At 45.0% G+C, this 20,990-nt stretch overlaps 1 protein-coding gene and 1 long non-coding RNA gene across 11 annotated transcripts; one reads left to right on the plus strand and one right to left on the minus strand.

Annotated features, from left to right (window-relative positions):
- Positions 1-650: 650 nt before the first annotated feature.
- On the minus strand, positions 651-9,594 carry LOC142409845 (uncharacterized). Its single transcript, XM_075501600.1, has 7 exons — positions 9,468-9,594; positions 9,258-9,358; positions 6,046-6,187; positions 3,226-3,263; positions 3,003-3,112; positions 1,915-2,298; positions 651-1,518 (listed from the first exon to the last, which is right to left on the minus strand). The coding sequence occupies exons 1-7, from the start codon at positions 9,592-9,594 to the stop codon at positions 1,314-1,316; spliced, it is 1,107 nt and encodes a 368-aa protein (XP_075357715.1). The 3' UTR covers positions 651-1,313.
- A 61-nt stretch (positions 9,595-9,655) lies between these two features.
- Positions 9,656-20,910, plus strand: LOC142410062 (uncharacterized). 10 transcript variants are annotated; one of them, XR_012775810.1, is made up of 6 exons: positions 9,868-10,006; positions 10,824-10,950; positions 11,163-11,347; positions 12,167-12,218; positions 16,945-17,001; positions 20,776-20,910. It is a non-coding gene; the product is annotated as an uncharacterized LOC142410062 (long non-coding RNA). The 10 variants fall into 10 exon arrangements; XR_012775809.1 differs by having other exon boundaries at positions 9,876-10,025; XR_012775816.1 differs by lacking the exon at positions 10,824-10,950 and having other exon boundaries at positions 9,863-10,006.
- Positions 20,911-20,990: the final 80 nt, after the last annotated feature.

Raw genomic sequence — 20,990 nt, forward strand, 5'->3', positions numbered from 1 at the left:
TAAACCCGTGGTGTTTCTGGTACGGTTCCTAGGCGCTGCTGGCCTTGTGAGGGTTTGTTCCCCAAAGGGTGCCCAACGCTGCCCCTTCAACCATCTGTGACGTCTGCCCATCTCTGGCAGCTCTGGTGCCCTCTAACCACTGCTGAAATCTGGCTATCGGTCATGGTGCTGTTAATTCAACAGTTCCTCGCTGTTACGTGTTACGTCCAGAGGTTTTCCATGGTCTGTCCAGTGAGCCTGATGTCAGGCTAGGGACTAGTCATCCTCCCAAATATCTTTTCTAAGACAAATATTGTGTCACAGGTGTGTCTGAACCACTCTTGTTTTTGCATGGCTAAGATTCGTGTCCCTGATTTTGTGTATCTAACAGGGAAATGGGCAATTCATATTTACTTGTCTCTGAGCACTTCATTATAAAAGGGGTGAAATACGTATCTCCTGAGGTAATTTTTCCTCAGTGTGGCACACAGGAAGAGCTTCCCCACGAGTATTTTGAGACAAAAGCTCTCCTTTTCTCTGCTGCTCCTAAGGGCTTCAGTTGATGTGGTGTGGTCTGGCGTTGGTTCTGCTAATGAATAAATATTTGTGAGTGGTGATTCATCATCTTAGATGACATTTTCTATTTAAATCCACAGCTGGGACTTGCAAATTTTTTTGTTTGTCTTTTAAAAATAGATGGGTTTTCTGTATCAGCAAAGGGTCCTATAAAGATGTCACGTAGAATTGATTGCATCAAGCTGTGTCTGATTGCTGAACCTTATCTGGAGAATGCACATATGTAGGATTCATTTATTTGATCTTAAAACAGCACTGCTCATTAGTAACGTTAAACCCGGCTTCTGCAAACTCAGGCTACACTGCCAATTTGAAATGTTTCTGGTTTCAAACACATTAGCCCAGATTTATTCTTAGCAAATGTCCATGAGGACCTGGATCTCCTCTTTGCCCCATCGTTCCCTCTTGAAGATCTGCCAGAAGAACTAAATAACGTGAGGGATGCTTCTCAATCTGCAAAATACAGCTCCCTGTGGAGTGACACAAAGAACACCAAGTCTTTCAAGTAGGGAGTGGCATGTGGAAAAGGAGCGTACGTGAGGCTTTGAGTATAATTAGTGGGTTTAAGGGTAAAACCAGACACTATAGCTACACCCCGACAGAGGAGAAAGCAAGCAGGAGCTCACTATCTCTTGTAGCGATGACATGCACAATACTTGGGTCCTCATGATTGCTACCTTCTTTTTGCTTTTAGTTTAAATGGTCAGCAGCCAAATGGAGACTGAAAGTCAATTATGTCCAAGTCTCTTTTGTTTAGTTTATGACACCTCTTTACCAGTTTGATTTCTCAAGGAAACCAGAACTTTTTCTAGGAGTCTCTTGAGAGCATCCTTCACCTCCATGTTCCTCAGGCTGTAGATCAGGGGGTTCTGCATGGGAATCACCAGGGTGTAGACAACGGATACCACTTTGTCCTGGTCTGGGGAGGAGCTAGAACTGGGGAGGTACATGAAGATCATAGTCCTGTAAAAAACAGAGACTGATGTCAAATGTGAGGCACAGATGCCTCACATTTGTGCGGAGAAAGCTTTGTGCCTGTCCTCTGAGGAGCGGTCCTCAGGACAGTGATAAGGATATAACCGTAAGAAACCACAATGAATACTGAAGTGCTGAGTGCAATAAAAGTAGCAATGGTAAAAAGCACATGTTCGTTGACAGTAGTACTGGAGCAGGAAAGTTTCAGGAATGTCACAGAAGTGATTGATGACATTAGGGCCATGGAAGTGTAAACTGAACACTGCGCTGACAACCACTATTTCATTCACAGTAGCCACTATGTAGGATCCCACAGCCAGCTGGCCACAAACCTTTTGAGACATGGTGGCCACGTAGAGCAGAGGGTTATGGATGGCCACGTACCGGTCATAGGCCATCGCAGCCAGCAGGTAACACTCGGTGATTATGCAGACTCCACAAAGGTACATCTGGGCTGCACACCCTGGCAGAGAGATGACTCTTCTTTCTTCAAAGAAGCTCACTAGTGTTTTGGGAGCAACCGCTGAGGAATTACCTAGGTCCACCAGAGAGAGGTGGCAGAGGAAGAAGTACGTGGGGGTGTGGAGTTGAGAGTCAAGCCTGACTAATGCAGCCATGCCGAGATTCCCCACCAACGAGGTGACACAGATCAGAAAGAACAGCACAAAGAGAATGACCTGCAGCTCCCAAATATCTGTGATTCTCAAGAGAATGAACTCATCAACAGTTGTCTTGCTTCTTCTGACCATTCCCTTAATGAACCTCAATCTTTAAGAGGGAGAAAAATCAAAGAACACAAGTAAGTTACAACTCTGGATAGAACAATAAGTCGTAATGATGCTGGGAACGTTGGGCAGGAAGGTAGTAGAAGAAAATGGGATGCTGCTTTATTTTAATGGGAACCTAGCTGTCTGTTAGTAGGCAAGAAATGGATGCTTAATTCTCTTGAGAAGCTTGCTGTTAAATGGGTAACGCTTCTGTAATGGCAGTCTCAAAGAAGGACTACTTTTGTTCCGTTGCTGAGATTGTTCCAGGAAAGAGGAGAAATTGTTATTCATTCAGATCTTTTTTTAGTATTTCCTGCTTAGTTCTATCGTTAAATTTTCTCAAAAGCTTATCTGTGTCCATGGTGCACAGGAGGAATAACAAGACGATTCTGGTTATCTGCTCTGTTGTTCTTAAATAGCAGACTAATAAATTGCTCTAAGCTTCTACGGATGATATTTAAGTTGGCCAGTGCAGTTCTGAGAAGTCCTCATAGGAAGGTACCCCAAATTAAAAAAAAAAAATTCACATAGAAAAGCAGTTTATGTTAAAGAGCAGATGATAATTTCATTAAAGTTTATTTGCTGATTCCAACCATAACAATTCAATTCAAAGACGACAGGGGCAGTGTAGTCATGGACCTTGCCCTGTGTCCCTGAACCTGCTCATGCCAACGGCAGGAGGAAAGTCTGTAAGTCTGTCCTGACAAAATCACACTTGTTTTGTCCAACGTTAAGAAAGGAGTTGTGTATAAATTGAAAGAAACATTGGAGCTGACACTGAAGACAGAATCCATCTTGCTAACGTTACCTATTTCCTAGGTGGATAGCTACATTTGAGGTAGCCATTCAAGGCTTCATTTACAGTCATAGAAAAGAAGTAGGCACTTTGAGGCAAAATTCATGTAAGCTACTTAAAATGTCTACTTACTTTGGGGTGAAATGAATAGAGGTGCCGGTTTCTCATCACTGCTTACAAAGAGCACACAATGATTAGATAAACTGTGGAAGTCTGTCTCTGTAGGGGATAACACTTCGACAAATCACACCATCAGACTTTATGGGCATGTTAAATAACAGCCTGCCTACGGGTGAAACAAAGGAAAGAACACTATAACCTCGTAATTACCTTTTCACTTCTCTTAAAACATTGACTTCAAGAAAAATGCCTCTCGTTCTCAGGTTGTGGTCTTGCTTTGACCTTTCTGTTTAGAGTTCTGTAGAAAATGAGAACTGTTAATTGCAGGTGTATTAAATGAATGCCTGAGCTTGCAAGGTGGAGCTTATTACAGAAATAATTGAATGACTGGAAACTCTTGTAAGCTGTTGCTATTTGCATTGTATTGCTAATAATTTTCTGGGCTATAGGGAATTCTAGACAAGTCAGTTGGACTATTTGTAGTGACCAACACTATGGTTTGTATGACAGGTTGATGCTGTTAAATGATTCTTCTTCTTGCTGTAACCCCATGCTTCAGTGCTCATCAAGGCAATATTAGAACTTCTGTGGATGTTGGTGGTTTGAGATTAAGACTTAAATATGTTTAAGACTTAAACCAACCCTGTATCTGCTGTAACCGCAGAGAATGGCTGAATTGCAGCTACCACAGATCTGCCCCAGCTGAAGGCAGAGACCTCTCCTGTCAAGTACTGACCTGAACGTCATTTCTCACTCTAAGCACAAACTTCCAGGAGCAAGAGTCCAAAAGTCTCCACGTCTTAGGAAAAGAAGCCACATGGACTTTCACAAGTATTTCTTCTCCTATTTTCCAAAATAAGAAAAAGAATGCAGTTCAGGTCAAACCAATTCTCCTCTCTATGACCGCATTATTTTTTTTTTGTAGACTTTACTTTCAGCATTCCTTATATGAAAATTCATTAATTATTTTTTTACTGTTGTGTATATGAACATAGACTGCAACTATGTGCATTCTGTGTGCAAGATTTAACGTACAGAGTAAGGATAGAGAATAAAACTGACACATTAACAGTCTGTCAGATTTTATGATATTTCAGGTTATGGATATGTTTCCTACCTTGGCAACTAATGTTAAAAAATGCTGCTGCTTTTTTTTCCTCAGGAAGAAATGCTGCTAGAAGGCTGGACACACAATGGCATTTAGAGAAGCCCTGACTACAGGATCGAGTAAGCTGTTGGCACATTCTGCCCCTCCCCGTCTGGCACTGACTACAGATGAGGTGATACGCACAGTCAGCAGGGGAATGGCAAGGTCTTCACAATCAGCTTCCCTTAAGTGCTGCATGTGTCCCAGAGGGATCCCACTGCGCGATGCAATGGTTGCAGTCCGCTGAGGTCTTTGGTTCATGAATACAGAGCTTATTAGGAAAAAAAAAAACCACCAAGGAAAAAACCCCTCCAGAACATAAGCAGAGGATTCATATTCTCTAGGTAATGTTGCCATTTATTCTGGCAATAAGTTAGAGCTTTCTTTTTGTGTTGTTTTCACATAAATGACACTTTCTCTCTGGCCGCAGATCCTCTAAGTCATGGGGTCATACACAGCAAGAGGCTGCAGAGGATTGCTGGCCCCCTGACATGATCAGCCTTTATATGAGAACTAGAAGGAGCTGATTTGAAGGGAGGGTAATCATGATTTCAGGTTTTTGCTGGCCCTCATGAAACAATACCAACACATGCAAGCTGAATTCCAGTCCACGTTCTCCTTATTTGCTCTAAAGATAGTTTACATTGCTGGCAGTCTTCCTTATCGGACCATTAAGATGTATTTTTACTGATTTACAGTCTGTAGTCATCTGGGATAGTTGATTAATACTAGACACGTGACTGGTCCCTGAAATCACAACCGGATCAGGAGAGAGATACACAGTCCTCTCCTCAACTCAGATAAGCAATGTCCGCAGTAGCCTGTATATAGATGTTTGTGCTCTGGATACTTTCTAGGATTTGAGTGATTATTTCTCTACATGGATTACAGGAGTAGCCTAGAAGTTCGGCTTAGACAAGTAACTTTTAATTGTTTAAGTTGAGTGATGAACCCATACTAAGAATATCAGATGAAAGAGCAGAGAAATGACTAACAATTAAAACATGGTAATTTTCCCATATTCCTCTGGCGGGGCTTTCCCTCATCACTCCCCTCCCCAAACCAGAGCATCCATTACATCCCTGTCATGCGTCACGGTTTAGCCCCTGCCCAGAGTTTCAGAAGGTCCATCACTGGCTCCTGGAAGCCTCCATGGAGCCTTCCCATCTCTTCACAGACAGTTTGAAAGGGGAGAAATAAAAATCAGTTCTGCTGTGGTGTTTTGCTTTCCTCCCATGTGATTGCTTTGGTCAATATCTAGGGTCTTGCCTCAGGAGGGTCATCTGTGAACTCATACCCCAGAGCTTCAAGCTGTGTTCTGTGTAAGTGCTGAGGGACAGGGTACAGGGATAGGAAGGGTAGGATCCATTTTGTATAATTTCGGCAGCATAAAATTGAGCTACGCAAGCCTAACCTACCTGTCTGGGCTTATTTTATAGTCAGTGTAGGGAGGGAGAGACCTGCAGAAAGCAATACATGCCATTTTCCTTAGAAACTTATTTTACGATGGGATGAGTCGTCCTTTGGAAGTGCCTATTTCTTACCAATGAGAGCTAAAAGAACCCAACTAACTTCGATTAATAACTTTTAGATGCCTAAAACTAGTTAAGATGAATTTTCTTGTGGTTTTGGGGGTCCTCTGATCTCCTGAGCCTTTGAGGTCTGGTGTATTGCCCAACACAAACTGCGTGCCTCCGAGTTGTCCTCATCCCATTCAGATGTTCTTGGAGACCACTGGGAGGAATGGCTCAGTTCAGATGAAATAAAACCGTAAGACCTTAAGTGCTTGCCTATGAACATATATAAGCCCTCCATCGCACACATGAACTAGACAGAAGGCAGGAAAAGGCAAGCCACGCAAATAAACCTTGTTAGTTGGAGAATAAAAATGTTGAAAGAGTTCCCCAAGTTTCCTCACAGAAAAAGACATCAGCTGCGCATTTGTCAAAACATTAAACATCTGCTAGTGAAGAGCGGTTGAACTGAAAGCTTTTTAATTGTATCTGTCCAACTAGATAGCTGCTTGATATTCTTACTTTATTCACTGAACACCTTTAGGTTGATTAACATCACAACTCCCATATGAAAAAATGATGATCAGCTCCTTTTTTTTTTTAAAAACCAAATCAATATTAATTAAAGATTAACTACTGCTTAAAATATGAGTAAGGTAACAAGTTAAACTGCTCTAAATCTTCCTCTGGGTGTGTAATTCCTGTTATTACATAGGGTCTTTAGTGAGAACTAGCACATTTTAAATTGATACGATTATAATCACGTTACCACAAGTCCTAATGACTGCCTGAATTCCACTTTCTAAATTGTCATGATCACTTTGAGGTGCGTTTGAATTTTTTTCAAGCAGTGGTTGCTTCAAGGTCACCGTGGCTTTGTATCTGTGACTCCAGATCGCAGGTTGGGCCTCCATTTTGCCAAAATATCCATCCTCATTTCAGCGCTCTTTTGATGCTTTAAAAAAACCTGTTTATATGTTTCCAGTCAAGGGCAATATTAGAAGCATTTCCAAGAGTGCTTACGATATCTTTAGAGCATATCATTTCATTGAAACATTTCCGCACTGAGACAACACCAGTAATATTTTCATTGTTTGTTCTGCTCTTCCCTTGAGAACGTCATGGTCTCCTGTGTCCAAAAGGAAGAGAGAAAATCTGTGACATTCCCCAAAAGAAACATTTCCTGCATCCAGGAGAAAAAGAAATATTTCCCTAGCAGGCAAGTCTCCTAACGAGTAAAATTTCTTTCCATTCAGGGAGTTGTGTAGAAATTGTTCTAAGTCGTTGCCTTGTTGGCTGAATGAATTTCAGATGCACTAAAGGAAAAGAGTTGCTACGTCATGATACAGCAAAAGAAAAAATAATTATGAATAGATCTTTAAAAAGGGGGGAGTTTATTTTTTATTAATTTTTGCACCTAAAATATTGATGTGAGAACGGAAATCTCTTGCAGGTCTTCATCAGAGACCACTGAATTTTTAGCAGCTGGCAGGATTTCCGTACTTAAATTTCTGAGCATGATCAACAGCTGAAAATAAGAAGGAACAGCCACGTGTGCGTACCCATGGAATATATTTCAGGGCAGAAAGGTTCTTTTTTTACTTTCACCAGAAATCTCTCAAATTGCCTGTGATAGTGTCAAAATAAATTGTAATGTTACACGGTTGCTGTCTAACTGGTCTTGGCTAAAAATAAAAAGACAACTGAAATTGGGTGGAACTTGTCACCTTATTCTAGGAATGTAACTGGGGGACCTATGTCATGACCTGAGTCACCCAAGACATTTTCTGGAGTAAACAGTCACACCCAGAAAATGATTCCGATTTTAGGATGCACCAAGCCTTCACCAAGAACGAAGGATCTTGAAAGACAAGATCAAAGCAAGCTGTCTAAAATGGGATTCATCTCACTCGAGTGTCACCATCTAAAATTTTGGCAGTGAATTTATACTTGTCATCAGGTTTCCTTTCCCATCAACAGACACGCACATATCCAGGGTAGGATGCATCCATCTATGTAACGATATATCCATCTATATAACCTCTGTAACGGTTATAGATGGAACTGAAGATGACGCACTCAGACCAGCCTTTAGACAGCCAAATACAGGTGAGATTCATTGCAACCAGAGTGCCTGGAAACACAGCTGGGAACTGAAGCCCTCCTTTCTGAACCCCCAGACTCTACATCTAATATCCTACCTTGAATGAATCAGCTTAGATTATTATTCTTTTTTCAGGAACATAGACATTTCTGGTTTGTCTGTGCCTTTGTCCACATAGCATTGATATTTACAGGATTATTTAACTGACCTGTGTTAGCAGTTATTTTATTAGATGCTCTTTTGTAATCCTTGTATTTCCTGTAAACGTAAAGGTGAGCAAGACAGATCTGCCCTGCCTAGAATTTTTACTGGCAGCACCAGAAATGTGTCTTAACTTTTGCAAAGTTAAGTTAAATTACACACTTTTTCTGGAAAGGTAAAATTAATACCTAGAATTAATTTTCTAGGGGAGTGAGTCTAATTCAAATTCAATTAATAGTTTCAGCCAAAACAAAAATGTGGGGAAAATTGCTTGGAAAATCTAAAAATATTTGTGTTTGAACATTTAAAAACAAAATTCATGGCTTTCTTTTCATCAATTGCTTAACAACTGGTCAGCCTCAGGAAAATAAACCTACAAAATATTTCGTAAGAAATCCCAGAATGAGATGCAATATTTCATTTCATTTTAAACTCAATGATTTGTGTGTGTTCCAAACAACATCTTTTCTTTTTGTCTTCTTTTCTTGTGGCCCCTGGCCAACTCCCCCAGTTTCTATACTGAGCATGATGTCCTATGGTATGGAATAGCCCTTGGGCCAGTTTGGCTGTGCCCCCTCCCAGCTTATTGTGCACCCGGCAGAGCAGGGGGAGCTGAAAAGTCCTTGACCAGTGTAAGCATGACTTAGCAACAACTAAAACATCAGCGTGTTACCAACATTATTCTCACCCTAAATCCAAAACACAGCACTATACCAGCTACTAGGAAGAAAATTAACTCTATCCCAGCCGAAACCAGGACAGGCAGCCAGCTCTGCCATACCCTCTGTACAGAGAGGAATCTCATCTGCTCACAATATAGTTTATCGTATTTTTAGGACTGGACTTGTTCAAGTTTCACCAGGTGTCCTTCCTGCCTGTTCCGCTCCCACCAGCTGCTGAGGCCCCCCTCACCCCAGAGCACTGGGAGATCCCAGCCCAGGGGCTGGCGGCTGCCTGGCCTGCCCCCGGCCCTCCTTCCCCGACCTCAGGCAGAGGTCTGTGGGGCACCAGCACACCCACAAGCCGCATTCCCCTCGGAGGGGCTCCCCGCGCCACGGCCGCCCCCGCCACGGCCTACACTTCCCAGCATGCCGCGCGCCGTCTCGCCACTTGGCGGCGCCGTGGTGACGCCACCACCCCCGACACTGAGGCCTGATCTCCGCGGCGACACAGGGAGGCCTGCGGCAGCACTGGGGGATGCCGGAAAATACCCTGCCGGCCCCCAAGTAACCCTGAGGAGAGAACTATAAGCGAGCCTCCCCGGCCAGTCGACAGCACCCCGCCGAACCGCAGAGGGCTCCCCGCAGGCCCCGGAAGCGGCTCCGCTGAGAGCGGTAGCGGAGGGCCACCGCTCCGCGCTCCCGCCATGCTCTCAGGGACTGCATTTCCCAGCATGCTCCGCGGCAGCAGCGCATGCGCCCCGCCTGCCCCCCACGACCCTCCCCCTGATTGGCTCAGCGGGGCGCTCCTCCGCCGGCAGCGCCCCCTGCGGCGTGGGCGGCGGCAGCGCAGGCCGCGGCTCCCCCGGGTGGCGGCTCGGCGCAGGCGCGGGACCCCGCAGGCTCCCCCGGCCCGGCTCGGCCTCGCCGCGGCCCCCGCTCGCCTTCCCCTCGGCCCCGCAGCGCCGTGTAAGCTCCGTCCCGGGCCCCGGGCCTGGCCTGAGCTACCCCGCTGTTGCCTGGAGGAAGACCGGGCCGGGCCGGACGTGGTGGCTGGGCTGGTAACGGGGCCAGGTGCTGCAGGGGTGGGACAAGGCCCGGTGCCCCGGGGTGGTTCCCGCTTGCCTCGCCTGGCTGTCCTGGCCCCTCTCGCTCCTGGGCCTGTTGGGTGAGGAGGTGCCTGCAGGGTGGGTGCTGGCTTCTGGTTCACATGGCCCTGCTGCTCCTGGGGGTGAGTGGGACGAGCAGCAGGGCTGGAAGGAGGGGAAGGGCAGGTCAGTGCTGTCCCCAGCCTGCCTCTCTCGCTCGGGATCGTTTCCTCCCTCCCCTGAGGTGCACCCACACGGACAGCAGAGGCCTAAAGCTTGTATGAGTGCTTATGTGGCTGCCTGGTTCTGACAGCTGAGTGCTTAGTGACGGGCTTTGGCCCCGCTGGCTGGCAAGGTGTGCTTGCTGGCTGTAACGGCAAGTTGAGGTCGCGCTGAGCTAGAGGAGCTCCGGGTCACGGGCTGGCGTAGGCTTGAGAGCAGGGAGATGCCTGGATGTTACAGGCAGCCTTAGGCAGTCAGATGAGGTGGAAGTGTCACTCAGATTGGTTCTGCTAAGGGAAAGAAGACTCGGATGAGTTATGACACAGTTGTACAGCTTGAGGAAGCAGAGCTAATGTATATGAAGACCAACAAAGTGGAAAGTACTTATAGGAAAATGAGCTTTCTTGCTTTACGATGACAGGATTAGGCAGGTGCGTTAGCTCTGCAAATGGTAATGATACTGGAAGGCACAACTGGCAGTTGGCAGCTTTCTGTTGTCCTTCCTCCCTCCCCCAAATTCTATTAAATCTCTGTGTTTTGGGGGGAAGGGGTTGAAATGGGAGGAGGAGGGGTGCTGAGAGCCCTGACCAACTTCTCAGTGTGCTAGCTGTTGACTGTAATCCTGGTGCTGTAAGCAAGATGGGAACGTTAACAAAGTTTCTGAAATCTTCCTAGAGAGGGTTGTAAAGGACAGCATTCTTCGCAAGACCACTGAACTCCGAAATTGAAGCCAAGTGCTGTAACCTTTCACGTATCCTCTGACGTGCGGTATAACGCAGGGACAACCCGCTAGTTTTCAAAGGTGAAAAAAGATGCTTTTTAAAATTTGCTCTTGGCAAATGAATAGTGCCTTTCTTAGTTTGGTTATCGCACATGTCAGACAAAACACGTTGCCTGAAAATGAAATGCTATCTCATTCTCAAGAAGGAAAATGAATAAAGGTCATGTGCTGGTCAGGAAGAGATTGTGTCTGCTTCCCAATTCCTAGCCCTTAGGGTTTGGTTGCTTTTGTAGGTGCTGTTGCTCAATCCCGATACTCCCACCTAAGAGGAAAGCAGAAACTGACTGAAACAAAAAACTGTCTGATTGTGGTTGGGGCTGATACGGGGAAAGGGGTAGAACTGTCTCCTACCACTTGTTTCTGGAAGAAGGCACTTCTGAAGGACTAAGTACAAGAAGAAGTTTCCAGTTGATCTAAAGTAATGATGGTGTCACTTGCTCTTCCCGTTCCTCAGTATCTCCGTGCATTGGTGCTTCTTACACTGGATGTGGCCCTCTCCGTGCATTGGTGCTTCTTACACTGGATGTGGCTGTAGAAACAGATAGATTCTCGGTCCCCTTTCTTCTTCCTTTTCAGTCCCCTCAATTTCCAGCTTTTTTCCTAGTTTGTCAGCTTTGTTATTGTAGGCCTCTGTGCGGTTGTGTTACTGTGATGTGACTATGGGCCAGTTTAGGTTGAAGGAGTTTAGGAAGTACTCCTTTTTCCTGTGCTGAGCCACTTCTGGATCAAGCTGCTTTTCTGGCCTTTAGAGTAGAGCAACGAGGTGTTGAACCCTTCCCACCTGAGGAAGTTTGTGATGACACAGGGCCTTGCAGGCAGGACTAAGCTAACAATGCAAGGGAGAAGGGCTTTCAGTAGAAAACGCTGGAAATGGGTGTTCTTCTTTCCTTTACTAGGCTGGCAACTACGGTTCACCCTGCTCTTCTCGAAATGTTCACAAAATGTACAGGGAGGGAGGTAGACCATAGTGACTCCGAAGTATATGAAAAGATGAAGAAAGCAGAGAGTAAACACAGGCTTTCCTTAACAAGTGAGCTTCTGGGCAAATAACGAAGGTAGAGAAATAGTGGAGATCTTTTGCAGGGACTTGTGCTGCCCTAATGCTACTCTATGGCTCACCAGCAGGATCAGCAAATACCACTTGTCTACTGTTTAGACCAGTCATAATTGCTGGCAAAGTATATATGGGCAGTTCTGGCTCATTTGGTATCTTAAATCCAAAATTGTTTTTTAACAGGGCAGTGAGACAGCCTTTTCCTTGTCTGCAGATCTGAACTGACTGATCAGAGGTGCGTAATAAGAGTGGGAGTTAAATAAGCACGAGGTTTGATGGTAAACCCGTTTGACCCTTGCTTCCAAAAGTGAGGCACTCGGGATAATGAGTGAGCAAGGGCTGGAGCGCATACTCCTTGCTGGGCAAGGACCTGGACTTGACACAGCATCTTCTCCAGGGAAGCTCTGCTGTAGGGAGGCTATAGGGGCAGGGAAAGAAGTAGGAATTGCCTATGTCAGGCAGTCTTCACTGCTAGCTAAGCCTCGCTGTGGCTAGGGATGCAGTCACTTATGAATTCCAGTAAAAGGCTGGTAGCTTTTTCACGTGGTCATGGTGAGCCAGTTCACACAGCTGAACTTGACTGACGAAGTTTCCTGGATTAAGTAACAATGCTGCAATTCTGGCTTATTTTTCTTCCCAATCAGAAATTATGTTTTTCATGGTGTCCTAAGTAACATCCGCATGGTTTAGCATCTGAGCCACTCCCTCCACCATCCTGTTATTTTAGCTGATGTCAGCCTGTTGCTCAATCTGCACCTCCTGAGTGGAGAAATGCTTCGTAAGAGGACTCATTACAGCCGCTTCCCTTCTGGGCCTGATTTAACATCTTCACTGCTTAGTGTCCTGGCATCTTGGCCAAATCCCTAGGTGTTCAGCCTTTGACGTTTCAGCACGAGTCCATACCTGAGGAATGGCTGTCTGTGAGCTGTCTCCTCGGTGTGTCTCATCTCCGTCTGCCCTGCAACACTGAAGGTCCTAACCCTGCTACCACAGTGTGCTCCGTGCCTCGCTGCCATCGGAACGTATCACAGGCCTGCGCTGACTGACCCCTGTGAGCAAGGCTGTGGTTGCCTCCTGTTTTGTTGTTGCTTTTTTCCTTTCTTGGCTTACACACACACACACACAGGAAACTTTAATTTCATTTGTGGAGGTGTTCTGGTGGGATCACGACAGCCAGCAGAAATTCAGAGGGCTTGTCTAAAGCGCAAGTCACATGAACCAAATTAGGCACAGGATTTATAGCCCATGCAGTTTTGGGAACAAATGTCTTGGCCACAGCAGGTGTCAGGAAGCACCTCTGCTTTCAGGGAGGATGTGTACTAGCTCTCAAGGATCTGGCTGTGGCATTTGAAGCAGTTCGCTTCTGTCTCCCTCCCCTTCTGCTTCCCATTGCTACTGAGCATGGCCAGCACCCCTCATCCACCTCAGCATGAAGGCGTAACCTGAACGCTTGAGCTGGTATAGCAACCTGCTGTCCTCCCACCCTGCATCCGATTCTGGAGCTTGTGAGATCCATCCATTGGCCCAGCCAACCCTGGAAACTCGCCAAAATTGGTTCATTTTACCTCTTCTGTTTTCTGCTAGGTTCACAAGGTGAAGTGGCCTGTAGAGGCCCTGATGAACACTGCAGCTAGTGTGGGGTAAGCAGGGTGGCTGGAGACAGGGAAAAGAGGCAAAAAAGGTGGGTGTGGGTGTGTGAGGAATGCAGTCTCCCCTTTCTGACAGCCTCAAGCTGTGTGAATGTTTCAGGTGCACAGTGTAGCTTTACTCTGAGCCTACTGCTGTCCTGTGGGTTGTGTCCCTTTCACAATGGCTATTAGAAGCAACCAAGAGCATCAAACAAAGGCAAGGAGTCCAGCGTGTGCTAAATAAGTGTGGAGCGGAAATCTTTTTTTTTTTTCTTGTCGGACTGGAAAGTTCCTGATTTGACTGGTTTCAGTCTTGGTCATCACTGTCTATTTAGATTTTGGGCAGTGTGGCCATGCATGACTGAGCAGGACTACTCATAACATAGAGCAACTGAGGGGAGGGACTGATTCCTTAGACCAGGCAGAGCATTCCTCCGGCTGTCTTAAACCTGAAATGAAGCTGGCTGCTATCCTAGAAAAGTCAGAGTGCCTTGCAGACTGCCATCATTTGCTACCACACGAGACTGATCATAACAGCTTTTAGTAGGAGTATCTTTCCAGCATGCTGACCAAAACCACAGGGCAACGTTAGCTGATGGCCACAGTTAAGAGGCTAGTGGTCTGCCTGGGTTTAACGATTCTTCCTAGTCTGCTCAGCAGAGCATCTGCCAACACAGCTAGTGCTGCACTCTGAAATAGCCAGATGTGATTGCTAAGGAGTTTATATATGCCTTGCTATAGCAGCGCATACTCCTGTAGCTGCCCTTCTGTGTTATCTAGCTAACTGCACGGAGTGGGTGGCCTGTTCTCTAACTGTTTTAGTGGTTGCTGAAATGTTGCTATCTGTGGGCATGGTCCAACATCTGCTGAGCTGAAGACGATGACTTATACATGGTCCTCATATCTGATCCTGTGTATTAGTATCAAGGTCAGGTCTTGCCTCAGTAGAGCCTGCTGACTATTTTCCCATTTTATTTCTCTCCCTGTCCAGTTTCATTGTTTGTTTTTTTTTTCTCCACAAATGCTGTGGTGGACTAACTTTGAAAAGGTGAACCAGGTTCTAAGGTCTTGGCTCTCCTTTTGCCCAGTTTGTTCAGCATATGGGCTGAAGCGGTTATGGCACAGGGAAAGCAGCAGTGAATCGCTTCTCCACCAGCTGCCTGCTGGCTTGTGGAAGGAGCTGCGTCCAGCTCATCCCGAGGTGACTTTGTGGGGGCAAGTACTCCACGCTTCAACACTAGCTGGCTGCTCCACAGGTAGCACATGTAGGAGCAGATCCAACTTGAGCCCCTTGAACTGCTTTTAAATATTTTTACCCTGATGGCAAGGGGCTGGACACGGCTTAGGAGGAAGTAACACCCAGCAGGAAAGGTGTGCAAGTGGGGGGGTGTGTGGAGCCTGCAGAGTTGTGGCTGCATCTCAGCTGCATAAACCGCATGGGTGTTTTCAGTGTCCCTTTACAGCATAGCAGGAACCAGCTTTTCCCACAGACTCTCAAAAAACTCCCTCTGCTTTCTACTTGCCCTCATCAACTGTGCCTCACCTCAATAGAGAAAATGCCTCCAGTTCTTCTAAGCCACTAAGACTATCTAATCTCTTTACTTCCTCTAAATAAGCCATGAAATGACTTCCTGGAGGGACCTGCTCAACAACAGCAGTTTGGAGGTGCCCCCCCCCCATCAGCATGTCCTGCCTGAGAGAGATCGTGACATGGGCCGCTGCTTGTTTTTGTGGTGGAGCTGGTGCTTTATCGGGCTGGTGCATGTTCTTTAAGCTGGTGTTTAACTGCCAGTTCCCTGTAAAAGCTTGTTTCTTCTCATCATGCTTGAAAGCATTTGTCCGCCTGCCCCTTTTTGGGTGGCTAAATATAAAAGCAACCACCACCTACTCTAGAAGGCTTAATGCTGTATAATGTCTGTTCAAACTTGATGCTACACAAACTGCCAAAATGGCATCTCAGGGATGAGCAGTAATTACAAATAAGAGCATGCATTTGCAGATGGATACCCTGATTTATGGGCACAGTCATGGGATAGGGAAGGTTTTAAAGGCTGCTGTACTGCTGCCTTACTTCCCCCACCAGCCTTTGTCTCTCGGTGATCAAGCACAGTGCCACCACTTATTTCTGCTTGATAACCCTACAACGTGCTATGGCACCGTGCTGGGAGCATGTGGGCTCCCTATGTCGCGCGTGGGGCCAGGCGTAGTGCTGTTAGCATGCCAACTCCGGCGTGTGTGCCTCGGACACGCTGTTGTGGATCCTCACAGAATTAACTGATGGCCTCAGCTGACAGCCTGAGGGATAGAGGGGTGATAGGCATCTGTTTAAAGTTTGTCTCTTTGACAGATTCCCAAATGAAACCTCATCTTCAAAAAACCACATTTCGCCTGTGTATCCTACTCAGAATAAAAGCTGCCCAATCATTCATGAAGGCTTGAATGCTTACCAGTGTTTTGCAGGGGAATTCATGACAGGAAGGAGGTGATTTTTGGTCTCTTGAGAAATTTCCCTATGGCTGTCGACTTTTGCTGGGTGGTTCTAATCGCAAGCATGTTTTTTTCCCTGCTTTTCAGTATTTGAGGAAAAAGTTAAGTACAACAGAAACAGGGAATGAGAATGATACCCACTCCCCACCTCCATGTTTTTAAGACTTTGTAAATCAGGGGGGGAGGAATGGAATCACACTACAAGAGGATGATGACAGTATTGCAAATGCTGTGGCTTGTGGCCTGTGGTGGAATGTCAACATTAAACTAATTGTGGCTTTTGCAACTTGGCAAATCTGTCTTGTAAAAGCTACAGTATGTCCACCCAGTGCACAGGCTGTCATTGGGGTCAGAGCTAGAGCTTTTCAGTCACAGGTAGAGGAGTCAATCTTGAAATTATGTTAAATGGGGCTGATACATGCTAGTAAATTCACCAAATTCTGCTTCTGGCCATGCCGGGCAGACAGAATTATTGTATTATTAACATTGTTCTTCCTCACTCTCTTGCCTCTAACCACATTTTTAGAGGCATGTCAAAGAAGAAAAAATAAATTATAAAGGTATTCTGAACAAATTAGGGAATTGTAATCTCCTGGGGCATTTCATTTAGACTGACTGTGTGCACAAATGTTCCAAGAGAGAGAAAAAAACCTGTAACACAACTTGGAAAATGTTTGTCTAAAAATGGGTTTTATATTACTTGTCTACAAAATCCTGTAGTACAGACTATTTCATATTATTTTGTCTTTGGGACTTTTTTTCTATAGCAGAACAGCTTAGTGTTCAGTTGTCTCCTAAGCAAATTTCCTAGAGTAACTTCAAATATCCTTTGTCTTTCTGTCTTAGGACTGTGTTTCCAGGAACTAGCAGTTCTGCATAGCCCAGTCATTTGCATTCTGTGCTGTAAGTACTCAGTGAAAACCTGTTGCCTAAAACCTGGGTTTCCCACACGTAGAAATTTGGGCACCTAAAAGAAATGACTGAAAAATTTGCATAACGTTTTGCCCAAGAAGCTAGAGGAGGAGTTTGCAGTTAATGGCGATTCCATTTTTAGGATACCTTACAGAACAAGTGGAGCCCAGATGTTTTTAGTAAACGGCTTTCAAAACTCACAGTTGAGATCCGTGTCAAGTTTCCAGACACATGATCAACCTTGGAGCCAAGTTTAGGGTTGCTTTTGTGTTTACATGAAGTCTGTCAGCTGAATTACACTGAAGTTTGTGGGCAGAATGGAAGTTTTCCGTAACAAATATTTGACTGGATGCACAGTTTATCTTATTTACAGGACTTTGAGCTTTGAAAAAAGGTTACTGTATTTTTATGGATGTAATATTTGGGGCATATTCAGCTCTCTTGCTCACTGGATTTGGAACAGTTGTTGCTTTTTAACTGAGAACTGTTATTATTCTAGCCATTAAACTAGCATGGGAAAAAAGCAAGCATTTTAAAGCTAGAGGGGAAGCATTTCTACAGATGATAAATGAAACATTGTGTATTCCTGAACATTCTGGCTTGTCCAACTACAGTGAGCTCTGTGCTCACATTGAGGGAGCCCTCTCGTTGAAGGTCTAGCTGGATGTCTAAGTCACATGCTAAGATTTTGCTCTGGGACTATATCAGCAAAAATCTGGCTTCTGTTTGTACAAGCTCGGAATTTACTTTGTGCAAATATTGTCCAATGTCTGTTTAAAAGCCATGTTTTCAGCCCACAGTAAGATCACTGCGATCATTTGGAAAGATCAGGCACAAGAAGGGCACAGGTAGAGTTGGTATGAATGATATTAAAGTGGGTGTAGGAGTCATGGAAACTTTCCCTTTTTTTAATAGCATACCCTCGTCCTTACCCTATGCAGAGTCTTTGCCGGAGTCAAATGCTCTCGCTGCATGGTGGTACGCATGGCCCTGTCTGTGCAAACTTGCTGTAACTGTGTGTCATGCCCTCTTAACACCCCCCTCCGGCCTCCCAAACTAACAGCTATTTACCCTTGGCCCAGGCTGGGACTCCCTCAGACAGATGCATGCATGCGTGTGCATACACGGACACACAATGTGTGCCACTCTGCTGAGATACTCTGAGGTGTGTGCAAATGGAGTCTTGGTGGATTTTTCTGCATCTAGGTCCACCAGTTCTCTGACTGAATCATCTTCTGTATATATATGGAAACATCCATCAGAGAAGCTTAGATTATTTTTGCACACTTAAATTGTCCTCTCCAGCTGTCATATGAGGAAGCTAAGCATTACTGTCCCGAAATTGGCTGATGTTCGGGTCTGTGCTCTGTGTATAATAGCTAAGCTGTAAACAAGAGAGCTTGCTCCATTGTTTCTGATGGGATCTTGTCCAAGGGAAAACAGAGATGGTCTTCAACAATTTGAAGCTTGTGTAGGCAGACAATACATTGACTTTTGCCTGTGGGCAGCATGAAGCCTGCCTCTGCTTCAGACCAACGAAGCAGCTGCGAGCCAACATGAATTCAACGTAACACTGTGCATGCACTCTGCTGAGAGGATGGATGTCCCTGGGCAGCCGTGATGTTTGTGTGTAAAAGTGTACTGAAAGAAGTAATTTGGATTACCAGGCTCTTTTTCCTGCATACACCAACATCTTTAATCTACTGGATTTGAATGAGAAAGGCCAGGATCTCCCCTCTAATTTGAATAGTTTAATGAATAACGGTGAGGCGTGCAATTAACTATTAGCTACTGAAAATAATATGATAGAAAGTAGTGTGCGAAGCACTGTCAGATGCAAAAAATGAGCCTGCAGTTACATGTATGCTAATGCTTTAGCAGGCTTCTTTCCAAGAATGCTTGTAAAGGCAGAAGATCAAAGAAGGCTTAACCCAAGCCATAGGAAAACAGTATGAAATTAAAACCAGTATGAAGTCAAAATTAAGCCATAATGTGACAGTAGTTTGAGAGTCACTTGCACTATCAACAGAAAAGATCTGGGTATAGCTGAACCTAAACTCTTGTAAGACCAGAGTGCTCAACACTCTTCGTGTTGGTCACCAAGATATCATGACGCACGGCTGTACAACCTAGTGTGTCCTATTCTGGCCACATAAACCTGCTGTCATCAAAGATAACGTGTATGTTTGTGCAACTTGCAATTGATCCAGAAAGCAAAATGTAGGACTTCCCTAATCTTACTGACATTTAATCATCGGTGGCAGAGACTGTCCAGCTACAGAGGAGATACTCCTATTATTAATGGACTGTTTGCTCAGTTGCTTACAAACTGTGCTGTTGCACAGCCTTTTCATGAAACAATGCAATGAGAATTTAGGCAGGTTTGGTCAGGATGAGATTGGAAAAAATAAACAGCAATAACTTGCAATCTATAAGCTGCTGGGCAACTTTCTTCTCGTGGTTCCAAGCGTGCCTTTGCCAGTCACAGGCAAAAAGGTTAGGTGGAAACAGAGCACGAACAACAAACATAACATAAAAGAAATGGTTTAGCGTTTTGTAGGTTCAAGGTTAATTGTTCTGGACTACTGAAACATCCTCTGCAATGAACTGCCCAGATAGAGTGCCAAGTTATACATGAGTCTGTGCTTCAGGAGGACAACTCCTAACTTTTGGCAAGCCTCTTCACCCAAATGCTGGTGAAACTACTACAGTATGAAAACAGTAATGCAAGTCTGCCCAGCAGTTAAAAGTTGTTGGTTTTTTTTTTTTTACATAAGCATTTGTGTGGGAGGGGAACATGAGATTTCAAATGTACCTGGCAGCCTGCTGAAGCGATAGGTATGACCCACGTTAACTTATAGATCTTAATTACTTCTGACGGTTAACCGACAGAAGCAACAGAAAACAGTAAACCAAAGGAAGCCATAGGCTGCCTGTTTCCTTCAGGCGTTCAGAGTGCCTCTAAAAGTGCCGTTGTGCTGACACAGGCCTTACGCTGCCCTTTACGCACAGACAGCCAGCTATGCAGTCACATGTGGGAAATCACACATTACCGGGAAGGTTCAAAGACCAAATAAAACTTTGTAGAAAGAACTGGTTAGAGGAAAATAAATTTAATCTCAGTTTGCAGGCTCAGTAACTTGTAATATTTCTGATTAATTTCAACATTAACATTGGCTTAGTAAAGGCCAAGATTTTGGGAGCCCGATGTTACGGGATGATCTCAGTTTAAGTAGGACATTTCTAGCCCTCAAGATGCACTTATCTGCTTAAAATTTCAGAAACCAGAAAGTAAAAGAATCCAGTGTTTATTGGAAATAAATGACTGCAGAAACTGAATGCCTGTGGTAGTACTAAAAGCAGCTGAAATGATCATCTCATTACCAGAAGACTCAGGTTTTTTTCTGTTTGACCTTTCATTTCTGAATTACCTCTTTATCATTCAGCATTATGTTTGAACTGACTATAGGGTCCTATCCTAAACCTCACTATCAAGCAAATTGAACGTCTGAGGACAAGAAATGTTAGTTTCTCACCAGCTTTCTTGTGTATGGTGCCTTTAGTCATCACTGCTGCTAACATCCAGCGTGCTTCCTTCCCCAGGTCATCAGCAAACACCAAGAGCTGCAAGTGCCTGTTAATAACTTGGAGCAGCTTTGAAGAGCGATGCTACCGTCCAGCTGTGTTTGTTCATTCTTGCTTGGTTGGCTCATCAGACTAACCAAGGATTTGCACCTCTATTTAATTGTTTCTTGCCTTTCTTAGGAGCGTTTTTGAGGCAGTATCCCAAGGAGGGCCTGGTCACTGAAAGGAGCAAGGCTGAAAACTCAACAGGTCTCGCCACTGAGTCACCAACTCTTTTACTGGGGTGGTAAGACAGAGCCGGCAGCTACCACTGACACCCAGCCGAGCTTTTATACTGGTTTCCAGTCCCAATTACCACTTTAAGAATAAGTGAAAGGAGAAAAAAAACCATCCGT

This window comes from Mycteria americana, chromosome 5 (assembly GCF_035582795.1).
Source record: "Mycteria americana isolate JAX WOST 10 ecotype Jacksonville Zoo and Gardens chromosome 5, USCA_MyAme_1.0, whole genome shotgun sequence".
Lineage (NCBI taxonomy): Eukaryota > Metazoa > Chordata > Aves > Ciconiiformes > Ciconiidae > Mycteria > Mycteria americana.